The sequence below is a fragment of the Rhinoderma darwinii genome, chromosome 1, assembly GCF_050947455.1.
Source record: "Rhinoderma darwinii isolate aRhiDar2 chromosome 1, aRhiDar2.hap1, whole genome shotgun sequence".
Taxonomy (NCBI): domain Eukaryota; kingdom Metazoa; phylum Chordata; class Amphibia; order Anura; family Rhinodermatidae; genus Rhinoderma; species Rhinoderma darwinii.
Genome location: NC_134687.1, coordinates 134045012 through 134058024, shown reverse-complemented (window position 1 = coordinate 134058024; position 13013 = coordinate 134045012). Strand labels below are relative to the sequence as shown.

Below are 13013 nucleotides of genomic sequence, written 5' to 3'. Positions count from 1 at the left end.
CATGCGACTGAGATTGGGCCAATGGAAGGGTTCTCAGCTAAAGTTAGCCAAATCTTTCTTCACCAGGGTCAGTGTATACTACTGGGATGACAGAGCAAAGTTTTATAGATCCACTTACTCTCAAATGTGTATTTAAAATGCCATACCTTCCAAATATATCAGGTTTCACAGGTTAGTCCCCAATTGAATTGCAACTTGTAAAAAGGCCAAGATTCAGGGAAGCTGGATGGAGTTGGTGAATTTATTATAAGGATGTAATAATGTGTATACAATATTTTTTTATCACATTTTTTCTTTTTCTTTCTTTCCAGAGTTATTCCTTTGAACTCACAAACAAATCTGCAGATGATGCAGAGATTCCACTGAACAATGTTAAGGCATAAGTAAGACATCATTGAACACGGTTATGCATTGTTGACTAGATTTATTTTATTTTTTAAATCATTTTGAAGAATACAGGAGTAAAAGTAGTTTCTTTTGTTTTTTTAAAACGACCTAAAATACACAATTACCTGCTGTTAATATTATTCTTTGTGTACCCTTGGATTCAATTTTTGGTTTACATACGATCCATTGGGATCACTATTTATACCGTTTCATTAGTTCAGAACTTCTCTGTTTGCATTAAAAAGACTAAGGCCCCATGCACACGACCGTAAAAAATCTCCGTAATTGCGGACCGTAGTACGGTCCGCAATTACAGACCCATTCAGTTCTATTAGCTGCAGATGCCTTTCCGTTCCACTAGAACTGTACGGCAAAAGATAGAACATGTCCTATCTTTTGTATTTTACGGGCCGTGCTCCCATACTTTGTATGCAGGCTGCGGCTGGCGGTGCCGGCCGTGCCCGCAGCCGTGGGCCGTGATTACGGGTACAGCCGTGTGCATGAGGCCTAAAAAATATTTGTTGTTACCACTGACGTGGAAACATACCTAAACATCTTGTAGCTGGAAAAACCATACAAACCTAATACCGTAAAACCCCTCCAAAAGACGAACTATGTGAGAACACCTTTTTCAAGATCCTTAGGGTGGAGTCACATGTGGAGTACTTGCTTTGTATTTCCACAGCGTAAGTATACACTGCTGAAAACTTTACAATATATGCCAATGGGAAATATATTCCACGACGCAAGAACTTGTGAAATCTGTACGAGTTGCAGAATATTTTACCAATAGGTATACATTAAATTTTCCTCAGCGTATGTTTACACTGCGGAAATACAGAGCAAGTACACCACGTGACTGCACCTAAAATCTAGACCAGATTTTTCTATGAGGGTCTTTCATTTAACTTATATCTTATATACACTATATGGACAAAAGTATTGGGACACCTACAGGAGCTTTTATGACATCCTATTCTAAATTCATAGGCATTAATATGGAGCTGGTCCGATCTCTTTCCACTAAAACAGCTTCCACTCTTCTGGAAAGGCTTTTCACAAGATTTTGGAGTGTATCTGTAGGAATTTTTGCTTATTCACACAGAAGAGTATTTGTGAGATCAGACACCGATATTGGATAAGAGGGCTTACCTTGCAATCTCAGTTCTAGTTCATTACAAAGGCGTTGGATGGGGTTGAGGTCAGGGCTCTGTGCGGCCAGTCAAGTTCTTCCACACCAAACTCACCCAACCATGCCTTTATGGACCGTGATTTGTGCACTGGGGCACAGTCATGCTGGAACAGAAAAGAGCCTTCGCCAAACCGTTCCCACAAAGTTGGAAGCATACAATTGTCCAAAATGTCTTGGTGTGCTACAGTAATTAGATTTCACTTCACTAGAACTAAGGGGAATAGGCCAACCCAAGAAAAACAACCCCATAGCATTATCCCTCCTCCACCAAACTTTACAGTTGGCACAATGCAGTCAGGCAATAACGTTCTCCTGGCATTCACCAAACCCAGACTTGTCCATCAGACTGCCAGATAAATAAGCGCGATTCGTCACTCCACAGAATGTGTTTCCACTGCTCCAGAGTCCAGTGGCCGTGGGCTTAACACCACTCCATCCGATGCTTGGCATTGTGTTTGGTGATGTAAGACTTGCATGCAGTTGTTTGGTCATGGAAACCCATGCCATGAAGCTCCTGGCCCACAGTTTTTGTGCTGATGGCAAGAGATGGAAGTCAGCAGAGCGTTGGTGACTGTTATGCACTATGCGCCTCAGCACTTGGTGACCCTGCTCTGTAACTTTACGTGGTCTGCAACTTCGTTGCTGTGGCTCCTAAACACTTACACTTTGCAATAATACCACTCACAGTTGATCATGGAATATCTAGAAGGGAAATAATTTCACGAACTGACTTGCTGCAATGGTGGCATCCTAATACAGTACTGCACTCTAATTCACTGAGCTCTTTAGAGCGACCCAGTGTTTCACATATGTAGACTGCATGGCTAGGTGCTTTATTTTATACATCTGTGGCAATGGGACTGAATGAAAAACCTGAATTCAATAATTAAGAGGTGTATCACAATTCTTTTGTCCTTATAGTGTATGTTAGTCGTTTTCTTTGATAGGACCACCCTTCCGGAAGACTATTTTTACTGCAATTTTAAATGGCCATCTCAACAGTGCCCCCAAAGTGCCCCCCACATTATATAATGCCCCCATACTGCCTCCTAAAAATAGTTAAATAGTCACCTAGTCCCGTTCCCATGACAAGTGGAGAAGATTCCTCTGCCGGTCTTCCCCCTGTCTGTGTTTTAAAAAAAAAAATAATACTCACCTATCCTTGTTCCCACAGCGAGTAGAGGAGATCCCTCTGCTCCTCCGGTCTATGATATGTGTGGCTCAGCACAGACAGGCGCGATGACACTGCATCGAGCCTGTCTGCGCCAAGCCACTCACAGCAAGCATCACATAGTGAATGGTGGAGCAGAGAGCTGGCGGCATCCTGCTCCACCATAGTTTTCAACAGTATCTGCATCCTGAGCATACAGTTGAAAATGGTGTTGCTGCCTGGGGGCCCAGTGCAAGTGCACCATTTGCCCTATGGTTAAAGCAGCCCCAGCATGGGGTCACAAAATGTAGTCATTTACTGCAGTCACTAAGGTATGATTTTCTGCTGAATAAGCATATTTCTTATCTAGAACACACACATGCCATACATGAGCTGCTGTGAAAATACTGCAATGTTCTATTTTCACTCTTTTTGAAGTTTTAAACTTTTTGCTGAAGCATGGTGCCTTCAATAATACAAAACAATCGTCCAATTTCCTTGCTTAACTCAGATTACAAACTACTGACTAATGTCCTTGCGGAACGTAAAGTTAAAATGTATCCCTTTTATGATATATGATGATGAGAGGGCTTTATGCCCAGAAGGCGGCGGCTGATAAAATACGTTGATTTTACTGGGACATGCAGGTACATCCTGATAATAGTTACGATTGTGCGGGGGTTTCACTCAACGCTGTCAAAGCGTTTGAGTGGAACTTTCTACAAGCAGTACTGACCAGTCTGGTTTTGGGGAAAGTTTTAGAAGCTGGGTCGAGCTGTTATAATGCAGGGCTAAGGCAAGGAGTAATATTAATGGTATGGCCCTGGGGTCCTTCACTTTAACATGGTACATACAGTAGGCTAGATATTGCAAGATTTAGGTAAGGATACAGGTAGGAAAAGACTATTCTTTTTGCTGACGATATGCTTATACTGATGCGAAATGTTGAGAATTCTAGTCCTAGAATATTTGAAGTTGTTCAGCAAATTGGTAAATACTCCGGTGTTAAAGTAAACTGGCAAAAGTCTAGTCTTCTCCCTCTGCATCACTAGTAGTCATTTCAATCGATACTCCGATCCAATTTAAATATTTATGGATTATGATATCTCACAATTTGGATGATTATGTTGAGCTAAAAACTTTTTCTTTTTCTCTTTACAACGCCCACTTGGTCAAAAGTAAAAACACGCCCAGTTGGGCATTAAGAAAGTAATTAGCATAAAGCTAAAATAGGTCATAACTTGGGGAAAATAGATAGTTTTTCTAAATAAAAAACACTGCTGTCACCTACATTACAGCGCCTATCACATTATGGAGGCGATAGGGCACTTATAATGTGGTGAAAGAGCCTCTTTAAAGGACTGCAATTTGAACCATTTTGGTGTACGACACTTTTGTTATATATTTCAAAATTTTTGAATTGTGGCATGAACGTGCAAGTAATAAAGTATAGGGAGTATAGGAAAGATACGAGTTAAACAATACCCCAAGATAATAGGCATGCTGGTACAATATACTCAGATGGATACATCAGGTTGTGGTAAGTTGGAAACACAGAGAGCTCAGTTTTTTAAAGATTAGTTTCAAATAGAGAGGACATGATGTTAGAAACAGCTGACAGAAGGTGTTTTCTATTATAGCGGGTAGGTAGATAACCAAGAGGCAGGTTAGAGTAGAGCATACTGAGTAAGAGTTTGTGGTAGAGTGTAGAGTGTGGAAAAGATTGTAAAAAGTCGAGAAGAGAGTTAGTAGATAGCGGATTAGGTGAAAGTAGACATAAGCTTTTCAGGAGTTTAGAGATGAAGAGGGGATTGGAGATAGATTAATAGTTAGCAGCGCCAGACAGGTCGAGAGTTCTTTTTTATAACGGTCTCCTCTCAGCCTGCCCATTGCCCCAAGCATCATGTTCACAACTAGTTACAATAGAATCCAGTACTGTTCAGACGCACTTACAGGCAGAATGCAAAACAATTAAAGGGGATCTGTCACCTCTCCTGACGTGTGTGTTAAAAAATACTTGTATTATCCATGAAATAACAATTCTGAAGCATCTTTTATGAGAACTCTGCTTTGCCTCTGTTACTCCTCATAAAAATGTATGAATAAATTGACAATCTGGTGTTACCATTCCCCTTGTCAAAGGGCTGTGTCCCTACACACTGACACCATCCAATCATCGCTGACAGTATTGTAGCACTACTGATCGATTTTAACTATCGAGTGATAGCTGCAGTCTTCAAGATTGCATGCAACTCAATGTATGGCTTTGTACTCCATCTGTAGCTCTATAGTTAAAATCCGTTAGTTGCATCACAAAAAGTCTCCACGTAGGCCAAGCCATATTTGTACATTTCCAGGAGAAATAAGAGAGGAATGTTACAACTCAGAGTTTTAAGTAAAGATGCTCCAGAATTGTTAACTCATGGGGAATACTATTATTTACTATAACAGACATGTCAGGAGAGATTACAGGTTCACTATAAATCTGTCTTCTGCAGACATCCCCAGCCCCTGTGGTAACACAAATAAATTCAGACCCCAGACCAGACTCCTAAATACAAACAGACCCCCTAAAATAATACACACCCCAGACCAAATTCCTTAATAATTGCAGAGCCCAGACCACACCTTAAAGTTAGACCAGATATATAAATTTACCATTCTCATTCCCGGCTCTTCTTCAGCTCCAGCCGCTGACGCTCACTGGATCCTAACACCGACAGCGTTAGGATGTTGTGTGCGGCACCGTACACTACGTCCTGGGGCTAGATGCTGCCATGACCCAGTGAGCAGCGGCGCCCAGAGCTGAAGAGGAGCTTGGAAGCGAGGATGGTAAGTGTAACGAACACACAGATGGAGGTTGAAATTGTTTACTAAGCTCAAGAGAGAAAATCTTACAAGGAGCCACTGCATTCAATCTGCTCCGTAGAAGCTATGGTGTGGCACGCTTTCCAAGGGCGGTCCTCTGACTCTAAAAAGGGAGGGTGCAGCTTTGGTGTAACAGAGTGCAGCCTATGGGTGAGCTCACTGATGAGGAAGGATGGGGCCTAGTAGCTGTCCAAGTTGCTTTCAGCCTTTCCCTCTCTGGTCACATTTCTTCTGCTTGTTTGCCTACTTTCCATACTTTCCTCTTTTTCCTTTCAGTCCGATCTCTCCTTTCTATGTGTCTTAAAATATAGCACTGCCTTCTCCTTTTGGTCACGCCCCCTGCTCTCGTTTTCTGGGCCCGCTGACATCCCTCGGCACAGGCTGACCGCTCCCTGTAATGTCCACAGAGGAAAGTGATCAGCTGTTCGGCGTCTCGTGCCTCCAGTCTGTCCCTCGGGCAAAGGTGAGTTTTTCTCCCCTGCCATTTCAGGAGAGTCCTCTCGCTGCCTACAGTATAATTGGCTTTTAGCCATTGAATAGATTTAACAGATAATGGCCGATTAAGGACTGAAAAGAAATTGTCCCCATAAATACACCCATCCAACCTACTCTGACCTACTTTGCTGGGTAAGACAGATTACCAGTCCAGGCTTGCTTAAAACTCCTCTCTGCCTGTTCTCAGGTCTGGGGGCATAAGAAAAGTGGGTTTCATGGGTTGAAACGTTGCAAGTGTTTTTATGCTTGGTGAATAAATCAAATACACTTCTTTGAATTATCTTGAGTGCTGCAGTTCCTTTCTTTGATTGCATATTGATTGTCTCCCTTGGACCTGGGATTCTTTACTGCGTGCACCACCCATGTTTGGGGTCCTTCTCCTTTCCCACAAATTTTTTATTTATGGCTGTGCTGCTGTTTTCTTGAATATCTGCAGCGACACTTTGACACAGACAAAATGGCTTCTGCATGAGTGCCTCCCCGATACTACTTGTGTACTAGATGGGGATTACACTATTTTAAGCCCATGGGGTAGTAAGAACATTAAGCTTAAAGCCTTTTTTTTTTGGTCAAAAGGACATTTTCGTACAATTAAAAACAAAGTATTCCATCATCTGTACTATTTTGGATACAACTATTATGGCAAAAAAAATAGGGCAAAAAAACTATAAAGTCACTGCATATTACACAAAAATATATTTTATTAGAAGTAAATACACTACATCTACAAATTATAAGCGGCCACAAAATAGCCCCCACAAAACCACCAAATCCCCTCAACATGCGTTGCTAATACAAGAGCATAAATTAATCAAAATGTTGTATCAAACCGTTCGTATGTATATAGCGTAGTTGCCAAGGAGGGGAAAAGGGAACTGGATGCCCCAAGCGTATCACCACTGTGTGGCTTCCTCAGGGATACTATTTTGTAGCCGCTTATCAGGGTGGCAAACCCCCAAGAGATTGTTAGCATATTTGTGCTACAGTATTTTAAATGGTTTTAATATTTGTATATGTGGTGTATTTACTTCTAATAAAACATATTTTTGTGTAATATACAGCGACTTTAAAGTTTTTTGCTCTATACAAACCCATTTATCTTTGTTTTGCTTTCTGAAGTTTTTCAGGGTATGTGGCATCATTGGTGTGGTGCCTGCCGGGGGTAGTATTATGAGAAAAGAAGCTATAAAGTAAAAATATATTTTGACTCAATGGAGAAAGAACTATATATAGATTGGAAGAAGTGGTTTTCCAAATTTTTATATCTACTCCCCTTTTTTTTTCCTTTAGTGTTTTTACCCTGTTTCTTCTTCCTTTTCCTCTACTGTATTCCTCTTCTTTTCAATGGGGATGGGGTGGGGGTGGCTTTGTTCTTTATGCAAGAATTGCATTTATTGGTGTATATACTGATTGAATAGTTTTTTAAATAAGACCTGTCACTAGGTCAAATAATACAAACTGCTTATCTGACCTGAATCCTACCCCTGTTCCTGAGATATGGTTCCCCGTTGTATTGGCACCCTATATGCTAATTCAATGTAGTTAGCCAATAGGGAGTAAACTATACTAATTTTCCCACGGTGCAGCCAGATACACATGTAGCGGGGTCCACAAATAAACACTGACATCACTTGAAGTTCTTTCTAATGCGTTTACTTAAATGTTTATGGTACAACAAATATAACTTCAACTTCCTGTGTCACTGGATATATGCAACAAGGCTTAGATGCTATAGGTGCAGACGAACTTCCGGCTTTACGGTTGGGGGGGGTCTCATGAGGGTCTTTCTCCTAGTGGTGGCGCCTCAACCTCCCTATAAACCTGGTACGGCAGGTAACAAGGCCACCTCCGCGGGTCATGGTGGGGCTACCCACTACCCATCGCGGACTCCCCAAGACTGGAGGCTATGCCCCGTCACCCTTGGCTGCGGTGGGAGGTTGATATTTGGTTCGCTCTGCGCCTTCGGGGGTCAACGTGGGAGCTACCCACTACCCTGCGAAATGACCACTATAAGGGGAATGCGGTATTCACTGTTGGTCCGTTGCTGGTGTCTGGGGATTCGTTCTTGTTTCACGTGTCTCTGTTCCTTTGACACGCCACTTTCCTTTAACACAGCCTTCAATAGCAAGTCACTGCTTTAATTCAACATATGCCACACTTGCAAGCGATCTTCTGGTGGGGGGCGACTCAGCAGACAACACAGGGTTAACACTACTTCCAGGCTGTTCCAAGCCCTAACTTCACTTCCCAGTGTTAACTTATCTTCTGCTCTGGGCCTCACACAGGCACCAGTCCAATCACAGCCCTCTCTCCTTCGCTTCAGATCACACTAATCTTTGTGGCTATTAATAGAACACACAGTCCTCCGAAGTATATCTCAGCAGTATAAGACCTCACACAGACCGCCATTAACAGTGTGGGCACCAGGTTACACAGGGCACTTATCTGAGGTGCTGGCCAGCTCCATGGCTCCTCTCCCTGTTGCAGTTCAGCCTTTTCCTATTGGCACCTTCTCTGGGGTGGCTTTATATCTCTCACCAATCCTCTGCTACAGTGCTAATCCCCACTCCTCCTGGTCCTGGCTCCTCTCAGCTCCTCCCCCGAGCTTCCTCTCTCCACTCGTGTGTGTTTTTCCATAGCACACCCAGTCCTGCACTACCTGTCCAACAGCTCTATATCTTAAGCCACTGGTCCTGCAGTGACACTTAGTGGCTGCTAATAACATGGCAGGCATATACTAAATAACACAGAATGAAAGTACCAACCAACATGAAAGATGAACATGGAAGACAGTTCAATTTAAACAGGGCAGTATCACCCCCTTACACACAGCCTCTGATGCTGTCCATTCAGTGCCAGGCAGCTTTAGACCCACTACGAAGTCTTTACCCAGGGTGGCCTCGCAGGATAAGGTTGTTCTGGAGAGATCCTGTTGGGCCTGGCCGGTCTGAATTAGCCTCAAGCTCATTGGATAGCGTCAGAAGCTGTGAAACTTGCTGCACCTCGGGAGAACCAGTGTAATTAGCATATAGGGCACCAACACAACGAAAGGCAATATCTCACGAAATGTGGGCCCAGGTACAAAAGAAAAATAAAGATGGTATCATGGGGACAGACGAATTCAGGATAGATAAATAGTTTGCCTAGTAATATATGACCTAGTGACAGGTCCTCTAAGTATGGTGTAACTGTAAACTATACATGTAAGCAATTCTTGCTAAATAAATAAAAAAAAAACACACACCAAGCAGTTACATAACATATTGCAGCAGTTTTCATTTGGGGATTTGTGATATTACACACTGCAATTATTACAGGAGATCACAGTAGGTGCAATATTAGATCTTATCACCGCTAATATCGAACTATTGGGGTTGCATGGAGATGGTGTTGTAGGTATTCACGATGTCATGGTTGAAAAATCATGGAACATAATACATATGCATTTTTATATGCCCTGCATGAAGGATAATGGAGCTTGAATCAGCATGTACATATGCGATTTCATGTACCTCCCCGCCCAGTGGGTTACAATTAGGGGTAATAACATGCGATATTGCAAAAGGGTATACAAGCAGTGCAACAGTATAATATTTTAGTGTAGCATGCCACATATGCACCATCAAGGTACTTACTGTGGAATATTACCAATGGCGCTTTTTAATGGTGGAAATTTATGTGCCACTTACAAGTCATGTCCCTTTTTCACGACACTTCCAGAAAAGCCTGAATGCATACAATTATGCCAGAAAACTGGTGTAATTGTATGGATATATATGTCCCACTGTGTTTCTGGGGGAAATGTAAGGCACGTTCATAAAAATACTCTTTAATACTCTCTAATAATTTGGAATAGATCTGGACGAGAAAATGAAAGTTGAGAATGTCCTCAGCAAGACCTAAATAAGTTAAAAAAAATAAATACGAAACTTATTATAGGATAAAAAGAAAAACAGCAAAAAAAAAAAATGCAAATATGGCTTAAAGCCACTAACAGTAAAATGGTTAATTATATGTTAACTCTTAGAGGTCTTGACCATAAAGAATGCCTGTTGTGATATATATATATATATATATATATATATATACACATAGATTATTTTATTTTTTTTGCATAAACTTGTAGTACATTTGAATATATTCGTATTTTTAATAGATCATCTTAGGGGAAAATGTTATCTTCCTTCCCTTCTAGTAGCCTAAAGTTCCCCTTTTCATGCTTGCAGGCTAAATGGATAAATGTTCAGAAACTTTTTAAGGCAGGGAAGAGAAGATCAAGGGGAAGGAGGCTGATGCTGCCATCTCTCTGCCTCAACCTTGTGTGAGTGAGGGGCTGGTGCGGTGAGACGGTAGAGGGGGAGTAGTTGATCGGTCAGAGCACACAGCACAGCGCTGAAAACACACCAGGAAAAGACTGCCTACTCAGCATAATCATAGAAAATAAATGACCATTACAGAAATCCAGTAGAGGGGAGGAAAATATCCAAAATATGCAGTTTACACACAACATTTATGGCTGCATCACATTTTATACAAATCTAAAACTACCAAAGGAGTTAAAGGGGTATCCGGTCACGTGAAATTGATGGCGTGTCCTCTGGATACCCCATCAATTACTAATTGGTGGGGGGCCGATTCTCGGCACACCCGCAGATCTGCTGTTAGAACATTCCTCCGTTAAGCACTGCTTTCCCTTCATTGTGTTAAGGGAAATAATAGGGAATTATGTTGTTACTAATTTAAAATCACTAAACTCTACCTCTGTTTTTCCTTAGGTCATTTTATAGAAATGTATGGACTGACAATAATGAAAATGAACATCGTAAAATCAACAGTATGATCAGAAAATGAACGTTATATATAATAAGTCTATAAACTGCTATTTTAGTGCAACATAAGAGGCTCGTTGTTTATCATAGCAAATGAGGAAAGCAATATAGCACAAAATAGACAAAGAGATTGTCAGAATTGTGTTGTATATATAATTTACTATAAAGTGCTATATTGGTAAAACAGAATGTTATCTGTAGTGCTGTCTGTCCGTGTTATGAATACAAATTTAATATAATGCAAATAGTCTGAACGGGAGCCCAACGCAGATGTGAACAGAGCCTTAGCAAGTTTATTAACCTACATATTATTTTTTGTCAATTTGACACATAGAGAATTCAGTAGTTGTAATTTGGCATCTTTTTTTACGTCTTTGGCTTTATCTCCAGACTAACAAATTGTAACAGTAATTGAAGGTTTTTTAAAAAAAATTTGTGCAAATGAGGAAAAAAAATACAGCCCTAACATTGGAAAAAAAAAGTCCCCAAGTAATATCAAGAGAAGTGACCATGATTCTATTCAAGACACATAATTCAAACTTCTAGCATGGCCAGGGCCTTTGCTAGGATTTGGCCATCAGGATTGCAAAAGTCACTGCTTGCATGTTGCCTTGCCCTGTTCAGGCATTACATAGAAGGATGTGATCTTTCAGGAGCTAAATAGATAAATTCCAAATTGAGAGCAGGATGTTAGAGGTGTACAGGCCTGAGGCACAGGAAAAGGCACAGGAGATGCTGCATACTGTGTCAAGTGCAGCAGCATTCATGTCACGGGCAATGTTCAAACTCAAGTTCACTGCAGAGATTGACAAAGAGGGCTGGCTGTCAATTGACTTACATCATCTACAGGAAGAAGCCCCCGAGTAGATTCATTGAAAACAGCAGACTACATGGACACAAAGATTTGTGGCTGTCACTTCTACATTCTTGTATAATGAAAAGTGAAACCATTGTCTAATATATTTTCTTCAAAAAAATGTAAGATCTCGGCTTGTAGTCATTAAAATATCTGTCCTGGTCATGTGATGGACACACAGGTGCTCGGCTTGTTATAACGAATCAGCTCGGAGAAATGTGCTGCAATTGTAACCAGCCAAGCACCTGTGTGATCACGTGACCAGAACAGATTTTTAACCCCTGGAAGTAAACCAGGAAGTTTACTGAATAACTGCAAAGATACTGAATAATTGATAAAGAAAATATATTGGTAAATTGTATAGGGCCACTTGAAAGCCATGGCCTTTCCACTCCTTTTTCTAACACAAAATAAAAATATTGTTTCTAATAATGACGCAATTTTTTTTTTTCAATGCCACTACACTATTAAACTAGGGCAATTGAATTGGGAAATCTTCCCAGTATAATTTTTATTTTATTTTTTAATTTGGGGAGAAGAGAGAAGCCTCATACTATTATATAGTACATGTTCAAAGTTACAATATCCTGTAAAAGGAGATTTTTCCTACTTAGAAACATCCTGCAATCATAAAATATTTATATCACCTACAAGTTTTGATGTTATAACATGGACTCCAAAAAATGAAAGCTGAATTCTATTTGGTTGCTTTGAGCAACTACTTCATTGTATCCAGTGTTTTTATTTTATACATACATGAGGCCCACAGTCTTATCCAATTCAACTAAAAAAGGACCTATCTGCTTTCCTTACATGTCTGTTTTAGTAATTACTTGTATTTCTCCCTAAAAATACTATTTTGGTTAATCTTTCGCAAAACTCTACATTGTGCCGTTACTCTGTTATTTCTACTGGAAATGTTTGAAGAAATTTAGAACTGGGCGTTACTATTCATCTTGTCAATAGGGTAACTTCCTACACACTCGACATGGTCAGCACTGATCGGACAGTGTCAGATAGTGTAGAGACATGCCCGTAACACTCGGGTACTTGGTAACACCCAATTGTTAACTTACTCCTACATCTCCAAGATTAATAACAGAGGAAACCGCACAACACAGCTTTCTATGAAAAGATGATCTAGAATTGTTTATTTATGAGAATGCAAGTATTTACTGTAAATTACATATCAGGAGAGTTACAGGTACTCTTATATTAACAGTTTCATCACTGCAC

The 13013-nt window shown here is 40.7% G+C and overlaps 1 protein-coding gene across 1 annotated transcript in view; it reads left to right on the top strand.

Moving 5' to 3' along the window:
- LOC142702217 (uncharacterized) overlaps positions 1-11339 on the top strand; it is a 101135-nt gene extending 89796 nt beyond the window's left edge. Inside the window, exons 12-13 of the mRNA XM_075848199.1 lie at positions 312-383; positions 10868-11339. Coding sequence (XP_075704314.1) covers positions 312-383 — 72 coding nt within the window. The 3' untranslated portion in view covers positions 10868-11339. The remainder of the gene's footprint in view (positions 1-311; positions 384-10867) is intronic.
- Positions 11340-13013: the final 1674 nt, after the last annotated feature.